The sequence below is a fragment of the Arabidopsis thaliana genome (assembly GCF_000001735.4).
Source record: "Arabidopsis thaliana chromosome 1 sequence".
NCBI classification, from domain to species: Eukaryota; Viridiplantae; Streptophyta; class Magnoliopsida; order Brassicales; family Brassicaceae; genus Arabidopsis; species Arabidopsis thaliana.
Genome location: NC_003070.9, coordinates 10065247 through 10081722, shown reverse-complemented (window position 1 = coordinate 10081722; position 16476 = coordinate 10065247). Strand labels below are relative to the sequence as shown.

Genomic DNA, 16476 nt, shown 5'->3' with positions numbered 1-16476 from the left:
TTTGACCGACTTCTCTCTCTCTCGTTCTTTGCATTTTGGAAAGTTCGAAACAGAGCCTCTGTAAATTACGCGTAAAGTTTCAATCTTTATTCACACAATTCACACAGCTAATGTAAGCATGAGAATCTTCAGATTCACGTCAATCTCACCGCGGATTTTGCCGTCGAATCATTACTCAACATTCCCGTTGAAACAAAACGTGTCTTCTCTCTCACCGGCGAAATACATTGCGGGAGCTTTACAAGAACATATCAATTCTCCGGCCCCAAAAGCTGGTAAGAAGATACACGCAGATATCATCAAAACTGGGTTTCAACCAGATTTGAATATATCCATCAAACTACTCATTCTTCATTTAAAATGCGGTTGCTTGAGTTATGCACGCCAAGTGTTCGACGAATTACCCAAGCCAACATTATCGGCTTACAACTACATGATTAGTGGGTACTTGAAGCATGGATTGGTAAAGGAATTACTTCTTCTAGTTCAACGGATGTCATACTCTGGGGAAAAGGCAGATGGGTACACGCTTTCCATGGTTCTAAAGGCTTCTAATAGTCGTGGCTCGACTATGATACTGCCGCGTAGCTTATGTAGGTTGGTCCATGCCCGGATTATAAAATGTGATGTTGAGCTAGATGATGTGTTGATTACTGCACTTGTTGATACTTATGTGAAGAGTGGGAAGTTGGAGTCTGCAAGGACTGTGTTTGAAACAATGAAAGATGAGAATGTTGTGTGTTGTACATCAATGATCTCAGGTTACATGAATCAAGGTTTTGTAGAGGATGCGGAAGAGATTTTCAATACTACCAAAGTGAAGGATATTGTAGTTTACAATGCTATGGTGGAAGGTTTCAGCAGATCAGGTGAAACTGCTAAGAGATCAGTTGACATGTATATTTCGATGCAACGAGCTGGTTTCCATCCGAATATTTCAACTTTCGCTAGCGTGATTGGAGCGTGTTCGGTTTTGACGTCCCATGAAGTTGGTCAGCAAGTGCACGCTCAGATTATGAAGAGTGGAGTTTACACGCATATCAAAATGGGGAGCTCTTTGTTAGACATGTATGCCAAATGCGGAGGGATCAATGATGCAAGAAGAGTCTTTGACCAAATGCAAGAGAAAAACGTATTTTCGTGGACTTCGATGATTGATGGATATGGAAAGAATGGAAACCCTGAGGAAGCACTCGAACTCTTCACTAGGATGAAGGAATTCCGTATAGAACCCAATTATGTAACCTTTCTTGGTGCTCTCTCTGCTTGTTCACATTCTGGTTTAGTCGATAAAGGTTATGAGATCTTTGAGAGCATGCAGAGAGATTATTCCATGAAACCAAAGATGGAACACTATGCTTGCATAGTTGATCTCATGGGACGAGCTGGAGATTTGAATAAAGCTTTCGAATTTGCTAGGGCGATGCCGGAAAGGCCTGACTCAGATATTTGGGCAGCTCTTCTCAGTTCTTGTAATTTGCATGGTAATGTTGAACTCGCAAGCATAGCTGCGAGTGAGCTTTTCAAACTGAATGCTGATAAAAGACCTGGAGCTTATTTAGCTTTATCCAATGTCTACGCTTCTAATGATAAATGGGACAATGTGAGCAAGATCCGAGAAGTGATGAAAAGAAGAAGGATATCTAAAACTATTGGTCGTAGTTGGACCAGCGAAGATTGATTGGAGGTACTTAAATAAGAGTCTCATACTTATCAGGCTTTTTGAGTTTGGTCCATTCATAGAAGATTGATTGGAGATGATACTTTTTGCCTCGAGAGTGTTTGACAGAAGCGATAACTGTGAAACATACAGTAAGGCTTCTCTTAATTCACGCTCTTCAAATCAAATACACTGAGCTCCAAAACATTTGTTCAGTGACGAAATCGAAATTGTACAAATGGTTGATGATTTTGTGTTTGTGTTTTATTGTGCATCTATGGAGGTCGTTTTGTCGGTGATCAAGACAGGGCAAATTCACCTTTGTGGAACTTATCCATGGCCTCTTTAAACTCAGGCATTGCAGATTCGCGCAGATTTACCAAAACCTTAAACCCACTGTCTTTCTTGCTTCCAGCTGCAGCATCAGTAGAATATGGCAAGAAAAAACATGGTTCCATGCTTCCAAGCAACTTGTTTGATAGTGGCAAAACCGTCACAGGTCCTCCCCATCCAAAATCAATCGTGGAATGCCCCAAGTATCGCCAGTCCGTGAATCCGGTCACTCCTGTGTTACACAATCCCAACGAGAAAACCAAAAATGCATGAAACTTTGACTTTGGTATTCCATCGGTTCCCAAAACAAATCCTTAATATATATAGTTTACCTGTACCGGCATTGATTCCATCTTTGTGATGCAGCTCTTGGAAGTCGATAAAGGAGCGTACATATTCATCACTCGTATTGGATTTGCTCTGTTTTATGAGCTCTGCAGTTTTCCAGATTGGTTGCTCAATGAGTTCTCCAGCTTTGATCTGAGCATACATTGGCACACATCCATTTCCCCAGTAGCCTTTAGGCAAAGGTGGATTCATCAATCTCCTTATATTTATCGAATACACAAATTTCACATTCTCCTTTTCCTCAGTCTTTGCAGCTCTTACCCTGAATTTCGATATTTTATTGTTTCAGATCAAACACATTTCAAAAAATTTGATTGAATCAAACATAGTGAAGAAGAGGTTACTTACTTTGCACGCCAAATGTAAGCACCAAGAGCTTCGAATGTGGTGAAATTCAGACCCGATTTCTCGAGTAATTGAGCCTTCAATTGATCCAAAGAATCGTCGGTCACAAAGAAGCAGTCTCTTTTGACGTCTCCAATGGCTTGTCCATATGGATCAAAGTCCTTATCCAGGCTCAAGAAGTCACGAACTGGAGCTCCAACCCAAGGCTTCTCCCTTGGACCAAGTAAACGTTCTCTGTCCCAAACCGGTTCGATCGAAATCTTTGTCGCTCCGCGAGCTAATTCCGCCATAGCGTTGAAGAACAGACTCGCACCTAACCCATCGCAGATCGCATGATGAATCGATGCACCTAGAACCCAACCACCACACTGAAACATAGTGACCTGGAGGATACAAGGATTGACCATTCCTTCCTCCCGGGTCGGATCCGGTACCAATCTCTCGACGAAACCTGGATCGGGTCCATCCAAATACCCGACTGACTCAAGCGTACAGTTCACTGTAGCGTTGACTAAAGGCACGCTTTGACCAGCGGAGCAGAGTAGTTCAAATCGGTTATCGGAGGCAGAGCGACGGAGAGAGCCAGCAAGAGGGTAGTAGTGAACGAGAGCGGTGGCAAGAGAGGCGGATACGACGGCAGAGGGGCTTTCTCCGGCGACGGTGGAAGAGGAGGAGGAGTAGACGCGGAGGTAACGGAAGCTGACGTGGAGGTTGTTATCATTGTCGAGATGGGAAAGAGAGAGAGTTTGGTCGTTGGAGAGTGGTTGGTGAGAAGGTTGAACCAGGGCTATATCGGTAATTTCAAGTGTCGCCATACCTTAATAATAAGAATGGTATGGGTCTTTGTTACTTCCAAAATAAGTTTTGGGGTCCATATTTATAAGAGAAGCAAAATCAATGCCTTGAGGGGACACAGCTCACGAGAGTAGGCTTCACCAACTACCAAACGGTCAAGTCCCATGTCCAAATTTCTCACCTACAACAGTTTCAAACAAAATCATTTTAGTCTTTTTGTTATTCATACCATACTTCATACTTGTCTTCACTGTTTTTATGATCGAGTTTTGTATGAGTCTTTTCAAAATTCAATCATGCTTCTTGTCTTCAGTCTTCACTGTTTTTCTCCTCCACAAGATTAGTATTTTTTTTTCTTTTTTTGTGCGTAAGATAGAGTTGTGGTCGAAAATTGTAAGAAAAAGAATCTAGCGTCAATAATACAATTGGTGGAAAGACCAATTTTGAATCTGATTAGGGAAAAATGTTGACTAGTGAACAAAAATTTCTTGGTAAGAAACTATAATTTTTTTTTTTCAAAATTATAAATTAGAAGTCGAGAGCTATTGGAAGTCGGTGGAACTAAATGGTTGATTGGTTCATTAGTAAAACACACGTGGTGCCACTACACTTTTTTAATAGTTACTTGACTGGTGCTGTTTGCAAAGTTATTATGATTGATGATTATTTTTGAAAGAAAATTGGAATATAAATTCGGTTAGGTCAGTATTGTCATGTATTTGTTAAACCACTGTATATTATACTCCTAGCTTAGTTTAATTTATGAGATTTAAGTGGAATTCATACTAATCAAATGTGAGATTTCTTGAAAATTGTAGTGGAATTTCTTCAAGGTCGAATAGGATTATTAAAGAGATACTATAAAGGAGCAATTGGTGCCGACAAAAAAAAATAAAAATAAAGGAGCAGTTGGAATGGTCAGCTAGAATTTCATACTCCCTCCGTCTTTTTTTACTTGATGTTTAGCAGAATACATACAAATTAAAAAAAAAAAAAATTTGTTTATTTCTAAATTAAAATATCATTTATTATTTAATCAACTACAATCTAAAAAATAAAAATCATCAAAATCAATAAAAATATAACTAATTCTGCATTAAAAGTTTAAAACATCATTTATTAAAGAATAAAAATATAAAGCTTAAAACATCATTTATAAAAGAATTTAGAAAGTAGTACTAATATAATCGTTTTTTAAAGTGAGCCAAAATAGATGACTTTGACACACCAACCAAAAGCCTAAAAAGTGGAACATGTAGGCTTTCAAGGCACCGCGGACAAGATATTGTTAATCGCAACGTCATTATTATTGATTTCGATTCGTCCATCTGTGGAATAATACGAATATCATTATTAGAGTATTTACTAATCAAATATAAAATTATGTAGACTATAACGAATCATTTTTTTCTTCTTCCAAATAGGTAAATACTCTAAGAAAGATATTCATATTATTCCAAAATGAATGATAGCTATATTTGATTTCTATAATAAGATTCCACATAAAAACTGACTCCATAAAGATATAGATCACGCAGAGTCGCAGACTATCGCGTGCGTCACACTACTCACACATCTCCATAATCAATTCTTTCTTTTTCGCTCGTCTTGTAATGGATTAGAATATAGGTAAAGAATCCATTTATATGATTATAAAATGGTAAGGAATTTGCGAAAACCCAAAAGAAAAAAGCATTGAAGGAATATTTCGTAATCCCTTATTATTTTCACGATTTCTATCATCGAAGAATCCAATTTTTTGATGGAGTCTCCAACTTGTCTGACATTTCTGAAGTTACTTCGTTTTCAACCAATAAGCAAAATTTCTTTTTGGAAAATAACAAATAACCAAATTTTATAATTTCTCTCTTTCTTACTGGCATAATAAATGAAATCCAATAATGGCCTCATCTCTTGCATTATTCAGTGATCCAAAAAGACTTTAAAAATTGAGTGACAAAGACGAACGAAGACCACGATTAGCTCTTCCCATGGCTTCTTCACTGAAGAAGCTTATCTCAAGCTTTCTACTTGTCTTATACTCCACCACCATCATTGTTGCTTCATCAGAATCTCGATGTAGGCGTTTTAAATCGATCATCAGCTTTGGTGATTCCATCGCAGACACCGGAAATTATCTCCATCTCTCTGATGTCAATCACCTTCCTCAATCCGCCTTTCTTCCTTATGGCGAAAGCTTCTTCCATCCTCCCTCCGGTCGTGCCTCTAATGGCCGTCTCATCATCGACTTCATTGGTAGCTATTTTTTCATCTCTATAGGCAAAACCACCTGTTATCATTTGCTCTAAGTCTTTCTTACGTGAACAGCAAGTTATACTTCTTCCTGATCTTTTTTTCTTATGTTGTCTTACTATTTGAACAGCCGAATTCTTGGGACTACCATACGTACCGCCTTACTTTGGATCCCAAAACGTTAGCTTCGAACAAGGGATCAATTTTGCGGTGTATGGAGCAACCGCATTGGACCGAGCGTTTCTTTTGGGAAAAGGAATTGAATCTGATTTCACCAATGTTAGTTTAAGTGTTCAGCTTGACACCTTCAAGCAGATTTTGCCTAACTTATGCGCCTCGTCTACTCGTGGTTAGAAACTTAGCCTTGTCTTGTTTTGTTTTTTAACAGAAACGTGCCCTTGTTCTTTTCTATGTCTATGGACTATGATGATGAGTCTAGCTAGCTTGGTTCTAACAGGGTTTATTTCGTTTCTTGTCTAGATTGCAAAGAGATGCTTGGAGACTCGCTGATACTCATGGGAGAGATTGGAGGAAACGACTATAATTACCCATTTTTTGAAGGAAAAAGTATCAATGAAATCAAAGAGCTTGTTCCTCTAATCGTCAAAGCTATTTCTTCTGCTATTGTGGTAACAAATCTTAACATTGCCCTCCAGTCACAATAATAATCACATTATATTTTGTGTTTTATATTTTAAAAAATTAACACAAAACTACAGGATTTGATTGATTTAGGGGGCAAAACATTTTTGGTACCCGGAGGCTTCCCAACAGGATGTTCTGCGGCGTATCTTACTCTATTTCAGACCGTGGCAGAAAAAGACCAGGACCCTTTAACAGGTTGTTACCCATTGCTCAACGAATTTGGCGAGCACCACAACGAACAGCTAAAGACAGAACTCAAGCGACTCCAAAAATTCTATCCTCATGTCAACATCATTTACGCTGACTACCACAACTCCTTATACCGGTTTTATCAAGAACCAGCTAAATACGGTCCGTGAAATTTCAAACTCTGTCGTTGACCCTCACGGATTAATTCATTAACAGATATTTTGTTTGTCTTTTTCAATAGGGTTTAAGAACAAACCTTTAGCTGCTTGCTGTGGAGTCGGAGGTAAATACAACTTCACTATTGGTAAGGAGTGTGGATACGAAGGAGTTAACTATTGTCAAAATCCTTCTGAGTATGTGAACTGGGATGGTTATCATTTAACCGAAGCCGCCTACCAGAAGATGACTGAGGGTATACTCAACGGTCCCTATGCAACTCCTGCTTTCGACTGGTCCTGCCTTGGCTCTGGTACAGTGGATACATAAAGGGTATTCTTTCAGCAGTAAGAATTCATTCGTTGTAAAAAATCAAAGAGGAAGAAAATTATGTGATGATGATGATGATGATGATGATTAACAAAAACATTGCTTGTACGGCAAGACTTGACTAATGACAAAACTTCCGAGGATATATGGCTATATGCATATATCTTATCACTGAAAAATACCACACGCAAATAGAAAATCCTATATATACGGTTCGTAGCACTAGTTGCACTCTAGTTACAATGTTGAGAAAATCTGGAAGTACGTATAATTTTAAGACCATTCTAAGTTTATAAACAGTTCCCTGGAAGATGTTGGAGAAGTTTTGGATGAGTTGAGTGGGACAAACGACAGCTAAGGATTTAAATAATTTCATAACATCCATTGAACTGAAAGATTAAGAACATAATATACTATTTGGGACAACTTACAATGGATGGATATAACAGATGAGAACAAGTGAGGTTCATTGATTACACATTTTGGTCATTTAATTTTGAAAAGGTTCAAAATTCTAAAGTCTTGCTATTTAGAGCCAGGGTTCCTCCGGGGTCACAACCAGAGACCTATTATATAAAAAAGAAAATTATTTAAAATTTCTTATTTGGATTACACTAAATTAAAAGTGATTAAGACGAGAGACTAGCCCATTTGTATCCATGCATAAACTTAGGTGTCTTTTTATACGTGGCACTAAAGTACGACTTAGCCATCTAATCTAAAGTGGAAGTTTCTGAAGTTACTTCATTGAACACTCAATAGTCATTAATAAACCTGACCATTTTCCTCAATTTACTAATAGGCGTTGGGATAATACATAAAATCCAATAACTAATGCCTCAAACTCTGCATTAGTTAAAGATTCTAAAAATTGAGTAATAGAGACGACAATTCTCCTATGGCTTCCCTCATACTATCGCGTGCGTCACATATCTCCATAACCGTTTCATAATTGTTCTCTTTCTTTTTCACTCATTTTATAATGGATTAGTTAAAGAATCCATTTATATGATTATAATAAGTAAGGAAGGCCAAATAGAAAAAAGAAAAAGCAACGAAGGAATATTTCGTTATTACTAGTTTCACGAATTCTATCATCGAAGAATCCAATTTCGTGATGGAGCCTCCAACTTGTCTGACGTTTCTGCCGTTAACTTCTTTTTCTCATTTCTCTCTTTCTTACTGGCATAATAAATGAAATCCAATAATTGCCACATCTCTTGCATTATTCAATGATCCAAAAAGACTTTAAAAATTGAGTGACAAAGACGAACGAAGACCACGACTAGCTCTTCCCATGGCTTCTTCACTGAAGAAGCTTATCTCAAGCTTTCTACTTGTCTTATACTCTACCACCATCATTGTTGCTTCATCAGAATCTCGATGTCGGCGCTTTACATCTATCATCAGCTTTGGTGATTCCATCGCAGACACCGGAAATATTCTCCATCTCTCCGACGTCAATCATCTTCCTCAAACCGCCTTTTTTCCTTATGGTGAAAGCTTCTTCCATCCTCCCTCTGGTCGTGCCTCTGATGGCCGTCTCATCATCGACTTCATCGGTACCTAATATTTCCTCTGTTTAGGCAAAACCACTTGTAATCATCTATCTGCTTTAGGTCTATCTTGCGTGGAAAGCAAGATAGAAACCCTACTTCACCTGAGTTTTTCTAATATTGTCTTACTATTTGAACAGCTGAATTCTTGGGACTACCGTATGTTCCACCTTACTTTGGATCCCAAAACGTTAGCTTTGAACAAGGGATCAATTTCGCGGTGTATGGAGCAACCGCATTGGACCGAGCGTATTTTGTGGCAAAAGGAATTGAATCTGATTTCACCAACGTTAGTTTAGGTGTTCAGCTTGACATCTTCAAGCAGATTTTGCCTAACCTTTGTGCCTCATCTTCTCGTGGTTAGAAACTCAGCCTTTTATTTTGATAAACAGAAACTTAGCCTTGTTCTTACAGGGTTTCTTTATTTTTGTGTTTAGATTGCAGAGAGATGCTTGGAGACTCGCTGATACTCATGGGAGAGATTGGAGGTAACGACTTTTTTTACCCATCCTCCGAAGGCAAAAGTATCAATGAAACCAAACTACAGGATTTGATCATCAAAGCTATTTCTTCTGCAATTGTGGTAACAAATCTTTACACAAATATAATCACATATCTGTTTTATACTTTAACAAATTAAGCAACCAAACTACAGGATTTGATCGCTTTAGGGGGCAAAACATTTTTGGTACCCGGAGGCTTCCCAGCAGGATGTTCCGCAGCGTGTCTTACTCAATATCAGAACGCGACAGAAGAAGACTACGACCCCTTGACAGGTTGTATCCCACGGCTCAATGAACTTGGAGAGCACGACAACGAACAACTTAAGACAGAACTCAAACGACTCCAAAAACTCTATCCTGATGTCAACATCATTTACGCTGACTACCATAACTCCTTATACCGGTTTTATCAAGAACCAGCTAAATATGGTCCGTGCCACTTAAAACTCTTTCGTTGACCCTCATGGTTTAATTCATTAACCGAGATATTGTTTTGTTTTTTTCATTAGGGTTTAAGAACAAACCTTTAGCTGCTTGCTGTGGAGTCGGAGGTAAATACAACTTCACTATTGGTAAGGAGTGTGGATACGAAGGAGTTAGCTATTGTCAAAATCCTTCCGAGTATGTGAATTGGGATGGTTATCATTTAACCGAAGCCGCCTACCAGAAGATGGCTGAGGGTATACTCAACGGTCCCTATGCAACTCCTGCTTTCGACTGGTCCTGCCTTGGCTCTGGTACAGTGGATACATAAAAGGAGCAGTTAGAATTCATTTGTTGTAAAAAAAAAAAAAGAGGAAGAAAATTGTGTGATGATGATTAACAAAAAGATTGCTTGTACGGCAGGATTTGACTAGTGACAAAAATTTCGAGGATATATGCATCAATCTTATCAATGAAAAATACCACACGCAAATAGAAAATCCTATTTATACGGTTCGTAGCACGAGTTGCATGTTGAGAAAATCCTATTTATAACAGTTCCGTGGAAGATGTTGGAGAAGTTTTGGATGAATTAAGAGGGACAAACGACAGCTAAGGATTAAATAATTTCATAACATCCTTTGAACTGAAAGATTAAGAACATAATACACTATTTGGGAAAACTTAAAATACTATATTACAATGGATGGATATAACAGATGAGAACATGCATGTGAGGTTCATTGATTACACATTCATTTAAATTTTGAAAAAGTTCAAGATTCTATATATAAAAAAGAAAATTATTTAAAATTTCTTATTTGGATTACACTAAATTAAAAGTGATTAAGACGAGAGACTAGCCCATTTGTATCCATGCATAAACTTAGGTGTCTTTTTATACGTGGCACTAAAGTACGACTTAGCCATCTAATCTAAAGTGGAAGTTTCTGAAGTTACTTCATTGAACACTCAACAGTCATTCATAAACCTGACCATTTTCCTCAATTTACTCATTGGCGTTGGGATAAGACATAAAATCCAATAACTAATGCCTCAAACTCTGCATTAGTTAAAGATTCTAAAAATTGAGTAATAGAGACGATGACGACGACTCTCCTCATGGCTTCGCTCATCGTAAGCTTTCTACTTATCTTATACTACACCACAATAGTCGTTGCCTCATCAGAATCTCGGTGTCGGCGTTACAAATCAATCATCAGCTTCGGTGATTCCATTGCGGACACCGGAAATTATGTTCATCTCTCCAACGTCAATAATCTTCCTCAAGCCGCATTTCTTCCTTACGGCGAAAGCTTCTTCCATCCTCCCTCCGGCCGTTACTCGGACGGCCGTCTCGTTATAGATTTCATCGGTACCTGATTTTTCTTCTCTATTTTTAGACAACTCGGTCACTCCTCTGCTTCAGGTCTCTCTTGCTTGAACCACAAGTTATCAACCTTACTAGCTTCTGTGTTTTTGTAATGTTGTCTTACTATTTGCACAGCCGAATTCTTGGGACTACCGTACGTTCCGCCTTACTTCGGATCCCAAAACGTGAGCTTCAATCAAGGGATAAATTTTGCTGTGTATGGAGCAACCGCCTTGGATCGTGCCTTTCTTGTAAAACAAGGAATTAAATCTGACTTCACCAATATTAGTCTAAGTGTTCAGCTTAACACCTTCAAGCAGATTTTACCTAACCTTTGTGCCTCATCTACTCGTGGTTACAAACTTAGCCTTGTTCTCTTCCATATCTACGATGCATTGAGCTCCTTCTAACTTTTTTTCTTTGGGGGTTCAGATTGCAGAGAGATGCTTGGAGACTCGCTGATACTCATGGGAGAGATTGGTGGAAACGACTATAATTACCCATTTTTTGAAGGAAAAAGTATCAATGAAATCAAAGAGCTTGTTCCTCTAATCATCAAAGCTATTTCTTCTGCTATTGTGGTAACAAATCTTAACATTGCCCTCCCCTCAAAAATGTGTGTTTCAAATTTTAACAAATTAATTAAGTAATAAAACTACAGGATTTGATTGATTTGGGAGGAAAAACATTCCTGGTACCCGGAAACTTCCCAATAGGATGTTCCACGGCATATCTTACTCTATTTCAGACCGCGACAGTAGAACACGACCCTTTTACAGGTTGTATCCCATGGCTTAACAAATTCGGAGAGCACCATAACGAACAACTTAAGATAGAACTCAAACAACTCCAAAAACTCTACCCTCATGTCAACATCATTTACGCCGACTACTACAACTCTTTGTACGGACTTTTTCAAGAACCAGCCAAATATGGTATGCGCCTTCTAAAGCTTCTAACTTTGACCCTCACGTACGGTTTAATTCGTTAACCCATGTTTTATGAATTATGGTCCCTTTTTAGGTTTTAAGAACAGACCTTTGGCTGCTTGTTGTGGAGTCGGAGGTCAATACAACTTCACTATTGGTAAAGAGTGTGGAGAAAACGGAGTTAGCTATTGTCAAAATCCTTCTGAGTATGTGAATTGGGATGGTTATCATTTAACCGAAGCCACGTACCAGAAGATGGCTCAGGGTTTACTCAATGGTCGCTATACAACTCCTGCTTTCGACTGGTCCTGCCTTGGCTCTTATGATTTCAGTGGATAAAGATGATTTAGTAGTGGCTCTGGCCTTTGCAAGAAAAAAAGAAGAGTTGCAGAGAATTGCAAGGAATCTTGGATTACAAATTAATAGTTTATTAAAAGCACTTGAAGAATTAAAATAAAAATTGTATCCAAAAAAATTAATGGCCTGATATTCGAAAGGAATCTTAGATTATAGACTGGAGATTCGTCTATGTGTATCCCATGCATAACCTTACGTGTCTTAAATACGTGGCATGAACGTTTCTGAAACTAGTGCATTTTCAAACAATTATTGATCACACACCAAAAAAACATAAACAAAAAAAATTTATATTTTCCCCAGTTTACTATAGTCTTGGTTGCATAGTAAATGAAATCCACCACTGACCATATTTAGTGGTCCAAATTAAAAAGGGTGATAAAAATTGAGTTACAGAAACGACGAAGACGATTCTTCCCATGGCTTCTTCACTGGAGAAGCTTATTTCAAGCTTTCTACTTGTCTTGTACTCCACCACCATCATTGTTGCTTCATCAGAATCTCGATGTAGGCGTTTTAAATCGATCATCAGCTTTGGTGATTCCATCGCCGACACCGGAAATTATCTCCATCTCTCTGATGTTAACCACCTTCCTCAATCCGCCTTTCTTCCTTATGGCGAAAGCTTCTTCCATCCTCCCTCCGGCCGTTACTCGGACGGCCGTCTCATCATCGACTTTATAGGTACCTAATTTTTCCTCTCTTTTTAATGTTAGGCAGAAACGTTTGTTCTCCTCTGCTTTAGGTCTTTCTTGCTTGAGCAGAAAGTTAGAAACCCTATATGCTTTCTGAGTTTCTTACTTGGACAGCTGAATTCTTGGGACTACCGTACGTACCATCTTATTTTGGATCCCAAAACGTGAGCTTTGATCAAGGTATCAATTTCGCGGTGTATGGTGCAACTGCATTGGATCGTGTGTTTCTTGTGGGAAAAGGAATTGAATCTGATTTCACCAATGTTAGTTTAAGTGTTCAGCTTAACATCTTCAAACAGATTTTACCTAATCTTTGCACCTCGTCTTCTCGTGGTTAGAAACTTAGCCTTGTTTCTTTTCCATATCTATATGATGTTGAATCAAGGTCACTTCGAATGTTTTTTCTTTTCTTTTCTATTGGGGTTTAGATTGCAGAGAGATGCTTGGAGACTCGCTGATACTTATGGGTGAGATTGGAGTAAATGACTATAATTACCCTTTCTTTGAAGGCAAAAGTATCAATGAAATCAAACAGCTTGTTCCTCTAGTCATCAAAGCTATTTCTTCTGCTATTGTGGTAACATATCTTCACATATTTCCCTCCCCCTCCCCTTAAAAACGACTAATTTTCACTAATAAGGCAACAAAACTACAGGATTTGATTGATTTAGGGGGCAAAACGTTTCTGGTCCCTGGAAACTTCCCATTAGGATGCTATCCCGCGTATCTCACTCTATTTCAGACCGCGGCAGAAGAAGACCACGACCCTTTCACAGGTTGTATCCCACGGCTCAATGAATTCGGAGAGTACCACAACGAACAGCTCAAGACAGAACTCAAAAGACTCCAAGAACTATACGATCATGTCAATATCATTTACGCCGACTACTACAACTCTTTGTTCCGGTTATATCAAGAACCAGTCAAATATGGTCCGTTTGTTTCTAAATTTGTTGGCATTGACCATCGGTTGATCTCTTGACCAACGTTTTGTGGTTCCTTTTTTAGGGTTTAAGAACAGACCTTTGGCTGCTTGTTGCGGAGTCGGAGGTCAATACAACTTCACTATTGGTAAAGAGTGTGGACACAGAGGAGTTAGCTGTTGTCAAAATCCTTCTGAATATGTGAATTGGGACGGTTATCATTTAACCGAGGCCACACACCAGAAGATGGCTCAAGTTATACTCAACGGTACCTATGCATCACCTGCTTTCGACTGGTCCTGCTCTGGCTCTGAATCAGTGGATAAAGAGTATTCTTTCAGCAGTTAAAATTCAGTTTTTGTGTAAAAAAGGAAGAATATTATGGTGATAATTGGTGAGGATTAATAAGAACGAGTTCCTTATACGGCAAGTTTTTGACATAATATAATATTTGACTTTTGAAGAAAACCATAAATGATTCTATTTGATGATGATAATGCAAACAAGATTTAATCTCTCTAAGGTGTAAAGAAATTCCAAATACTTATGTGACACTGAAATGTGGTGTAAGATACAAGCTCAAGATATTGATTGGTTTAGTTAGCACCAAAGCTCCAAATTTGCATCTACAAAACAATTGACATGCACCATCATTTGAACAAGGTTTGCTTGGAAATGTTTGAAGATACCTAATTGATTGCCTCCAAGAAGATAATTGTTGTGCTAATATAATCTTCTTTTAAACATAGCTATCATTATCAAAGTATTTATTCTTCTTCCATTTTCATTGTCTTTGACTTAATATATTCGTCGTTAGGGGAAAAAACAGCTACAGTGTGTTTATACTTTTCCAATATATATACTTTTTTGTCGACTTTCCAATATAAATTTTATGTTAGATATGAATTGAGTATATACATACTATATACATGTGAGAACTTAAATTTGGTGAAAAACAAATAACTTTTTTAAGTAGATGATTAGGTAAGAGACATGATATCTCCTTCTCCTTTCGGTTGCATTTTATCCGGTTTCACTCTTTTGGTTTTAGAAACTCGATCATAAACCTTATATTTGTTTGCCTATTCTACTCTTCCCCTAATGGTCGATCAAAACGAAGGCACTATGGAGTGTTGGAGCGAGAAGCAAAAAGTTTTTGGTTTGGTCAAAGCAATTTTTATTTTTAGGTTATTTGTTTTTTCGAAAACCCGAAAAATATATGATTTGATGTAGTGTAGAGACCTTCTAGAAATAATTATAAAAATAAAAATTCATAATACTATACAGTTTGAGGCAATTAAGTACTTTCTCTTATAACGGACAAATTTGAGATATTCAGGTACATTTCCTTTCTACTTAGCTTCAATTTGTTAAGAAGTTTTATAGAATGCCTCAAACTGTATATTGCATTATGTTATTTTATTTTAGAGATACAAATCAATACAGAAAAGCTTAGAAATTTTGGTTTATACCATACTTTATAGTTTTACTAAAAAATAGTATTATAGATACTTGGATCCATTCCTATATCTTATTTTAGTTATTGAGTTTTACATGAAATAAATAGAAAATAAGGAATTCAAATTTATATATGTAATGAAAGTTAAGATTTGCTTCTTCTTTTTTTTGAATTGTTTGAAAGAATTTTTAGGAGTTTTTTAAAGAATATTTCAAGAACTTTGTAAGAATTTTAAATTTCTTTTGGATTTAGAGAATTTTTTGGTTCTTGTGTTTTTTAACCTCGGATTTGGTTGAATTTTATTGGGGGTTCAGTTTCTTCTTCAAATTAAGCTTAAAATGATGTTTAAAAGGTGTACGTTAAATCTTTTAACGGGCTGTTAATGGGTTAATAAGCACGATGGTTAGTTCATGTATTAAATGGGCTGTATAAATAGGTTATATATATTTTTGTGAAACGGTAATTTTTTTGTTTATACATGCTGGATTCTATTTTTGTCAAAGAATCTACAAATTAAGAAAACTTTTTCTTTTACGACAGGTGTATCACTGTATCCCGTAGAACAATGAAATCATTAAGATTGACACCTAATTACTACATTTTATTTTTTCATGTACAGCCAAACAAAATTATTTCACATAAAAAAGGGGAAAATAACTTCATGAGAGAGAAGTTAAATAATAGAAGGAAAAAAATCTGATTATCTTTGTCTATTACCTAATAACAATATTTTATAGTTAAATTACACTTGATTCAAAAAAAATAAAAATATAGGTGAATTACACTTTCCATGTTTGACTAAATATGGTAACATGACAAAATCTCTTAAAAGTGTAACGGTTACAAAATCTCTCTTTTAGGCAAAAAAAAGACAGTTAAAACTGACAGAAGACTCTTGTCCAGCCGATGAGAAGCATCTTAAGAAATGAACTTTGGACAGAATCCAGTGTAATAGCACGTGTACCAATCATTGTTTCTCAGTTGTCATTTTCCTCATATAACTGTCCATGCTTTCTATCTTTTAAAATATTTTACTCTTTTTGAATTAAAAATATATTACCTTAAATAAAATTAGTTTTTGGGCAGTAAAAAAACAAAACATTTTTTTCTGTTTATGTAAAAGCCACTGATTATAGCATTGTGTCAATTGACAGCTGTTTACAGCTTGGGATTGTATTTCTGTCTAAAAATGATATATTTTAGTA

General features: G+C 37.1%; 6 protein-coding genes and 1 long non-coding RNA gene across 9 annotated transcripts; 6 read left to right on the top strand and 1 right to left on the bottom strand.

Annotated features, from left to right (window-relative positions):
- Positions 1-118: 118 nt before the first annotated feature.
- AT1G28690 (Tetratricopeptide repeat (TPR)-like superfamily protein) lies at positions 119-1681 on the top strand (the record flags this gene model as incomplete). The annotated part of the gene is made up of 1 exon (NM_102636.2): positions 119-1681. The coding sequence occupies one exon, from the start codon at positions 119-121 to the stop codon at positions 1679-1681; it is 1563 nt and encodes a 520-aa protein (NP_174190.2).
- A 132-nt stretch (positions 1682-1813) lies between these two features.
- On the bottom strand, positions 1814-3534 carry AT1G28680 (HXXXD-type acyl-transferase family protein; the record flags this gene model as incomplete). Of its 2 annotated transcripts, NM_102635.3 has the most annotated exons (3): positions 1814-2225; positions 2326-2603; positions 2690-3534. In NM_102635.3, 3 exons carry the CDS (start codon positions 3499-3501, stop codon positions 1960-1962), a joined length of 1356 nt encoding a protein of 451 aa, NP_174189.1. The 2 variants fall into 2 exon arrangements, with proteins under 2 accessions (NP_174189.1, NP_001322183.1); NM_001332822.1 differs by lacking the exon at positions 1814-2225 and having other exon boundaries at positions 2231-2603; positions 2690-3501.
- Positions 2080-3800, top strand: AT1G28685. Its single transcript, NR_139798.1, has 3 exons — positions 2080-2279; positions 2360-2523; positions 2631-3800. It is a non-coding gene; the product is annotated as an other RNA (long non-coding RNA).
- Positions 3801-5265: 1465 nt separating this feature from the next.
- Positions 5266-7364, top strand: ARAB-1 (GDSL-like Lipase/Acylhydrolase superfamily protein). The gene is made up of 5 exons (NM_102634.3): positions 5266-5737; positions 5865-6083; positions 6215-6363; positions 6454-6730; positions 6810-7364. Exons 1-5 carry the CDS (start codon positions 5473-5475, stop codon positions 7052-7054), a joined length of 1155 nt encoding a protein of 384 aa, NP_174188.1. The 5' UTR covers positions 5266-5472; the 3' UTR covers positions 7055-7364.
- Positions 7365-8173: 809 nt separating this feature from the next.
- Positions 8174-10114, top strand: AT1G28660 (GDSL-like Lipase/Acylhydrolase superfamily protein). Of its 2 annotated transcripts, none has more exons than NM_102633.3 (5): positions 8174-8616; positions 8751-8969; positions 9048-9193; positions 9266-9542; positions 9623-10114. In NM_102633.3, exons 1-5 carry the CDS (start codon positions 8352-8354, stop codon positions 9865-9867), a joined length of 1152 nt encoding a protein of 383 aa, NP_564314.1. In that variant the 5' UTR covers positions 8174-8351; the 3' UTR covers positions 9868-10114. The 2 variants fall into 2 exon arrangements, with proteins under 2 accessions (NP_564314.1, NP_849723.1); NM_179392.2 differs by having other exon boundaries at positions 8335-8616; positions 9048-9190; positions 9623-10011.
- A 500-nt stretch (positions 10115-10614) lies between these two features.
- On the top strand, positions 10615-12358 carry AT1G28650 (GDSL-like Lipase/Acylhydrolase superfamily protein). The gene is made up of 5 exons (NM_102632.3): positions 10615-10911; positions 11044-11262; positions 11341-11489; positions 11570-11843; positions 11932-12358. Exons 1-5 carry the CDS (start codon positions 10641-10643, stop codon positions 12174-12176), a joined length of 1158 nt encoding a protein of 385 aa, NP_174186.1. The 5' UTR covers positions 10615-10640; the 3' UTR covers positions 12177-12358.
- Positions 12359-12545: 187 nt separating this feature from the next.
- On the top strand, positions 12546-14160 carry AT1G28640 (GDSL-like Lipase/Acylhydrolase superfamily protein; the record flags this gene model as incomplete). The annotated part of the gene is made up of 5 exons (NM_102631.3): positions 12546-12878; positions 13004-13219; positions 13318-13466; positions 13545-13821; positions 13898-14160. The coding sequence occupies exons 1-5, from the start codon at positions 12614-12616 to the stop codon at positions 14158-14160; spliced, it is 1170 nt and encodes a 389-aa protein (NP_174185.2). The 5' UTR covers positions 12546-12613.
- Positions 14161-16476: the final 2316 nt, after the last annotated feature.

Excerpts from the sequence above, each read along its gene's own strand:
- ARAB-1 (NM_102634.3), top strand. The coding sequence starts at position 5,473 with ATGGCTTCTTCACTGAAGAAGCTTATCTCAAGCTTTCTACTTGTCTTA. Across the intron at positions 5,738-5,864 it reads TCTCATCATCGACTTCATTG|CCGAATTCTTGGGACTACCA; the intron begins GTAGCTATTTTT and ends CTATTTGAACAG. Across the intron at positions 6,084-6,214 it reads ATGCGCCTCGTCTACTCGTG|ATTGCAAAGAGATGCTTGGA; the intron begins GTTAGAAACTTA and ends TTTCTTGTCTAG.
- AT1G28660 (NM_102633.3), top strand. The coding sequence starts at position 8,352 with ATGGCTTCTTCACTGAAGAAGCTTATCTCAAGCTTTCTACTTGTCTTA. Across the intron at positions 8,970-9,047 it reads TTGTGCCTCATCTTCTCGTG|ATTGCAGAGAGATGCTTGGA; the intron begins GTTAGAAACTCA and ends TTTTGTGTTTAG. Across the intron at positions 9,543-9,622 it reads TCAAGAACCAGCTAAATATG|GGTTTAAGAACAAACCTTTA; the intron begins GTCCGTGCCACT and ends TTTTTTCATTAG.
- AT1G28650 (NM_102632.3), top strand. The coding sequence starts at position 10,641 with ATGACGACGACTCTCCTCATGGCTTCGCTCATCGTAAGCTTTCTACTT. Across the intron at positions 11,263-11,340 it reads TTGTGCCTCATCTACTCGTG|ATTGCAGAGAGATGCTTGGA; the intron begins GTTACAAACTTA and ends TTGGGGGTTCAG. Across the intron at positions 11,844-11,931 it reads TCAAGAACCAGCCAAATATG|GTTTTAAGAACAGACCTTTG; the intron begins GTATGCGCCTTC and ends GTCCCTTTTTAG.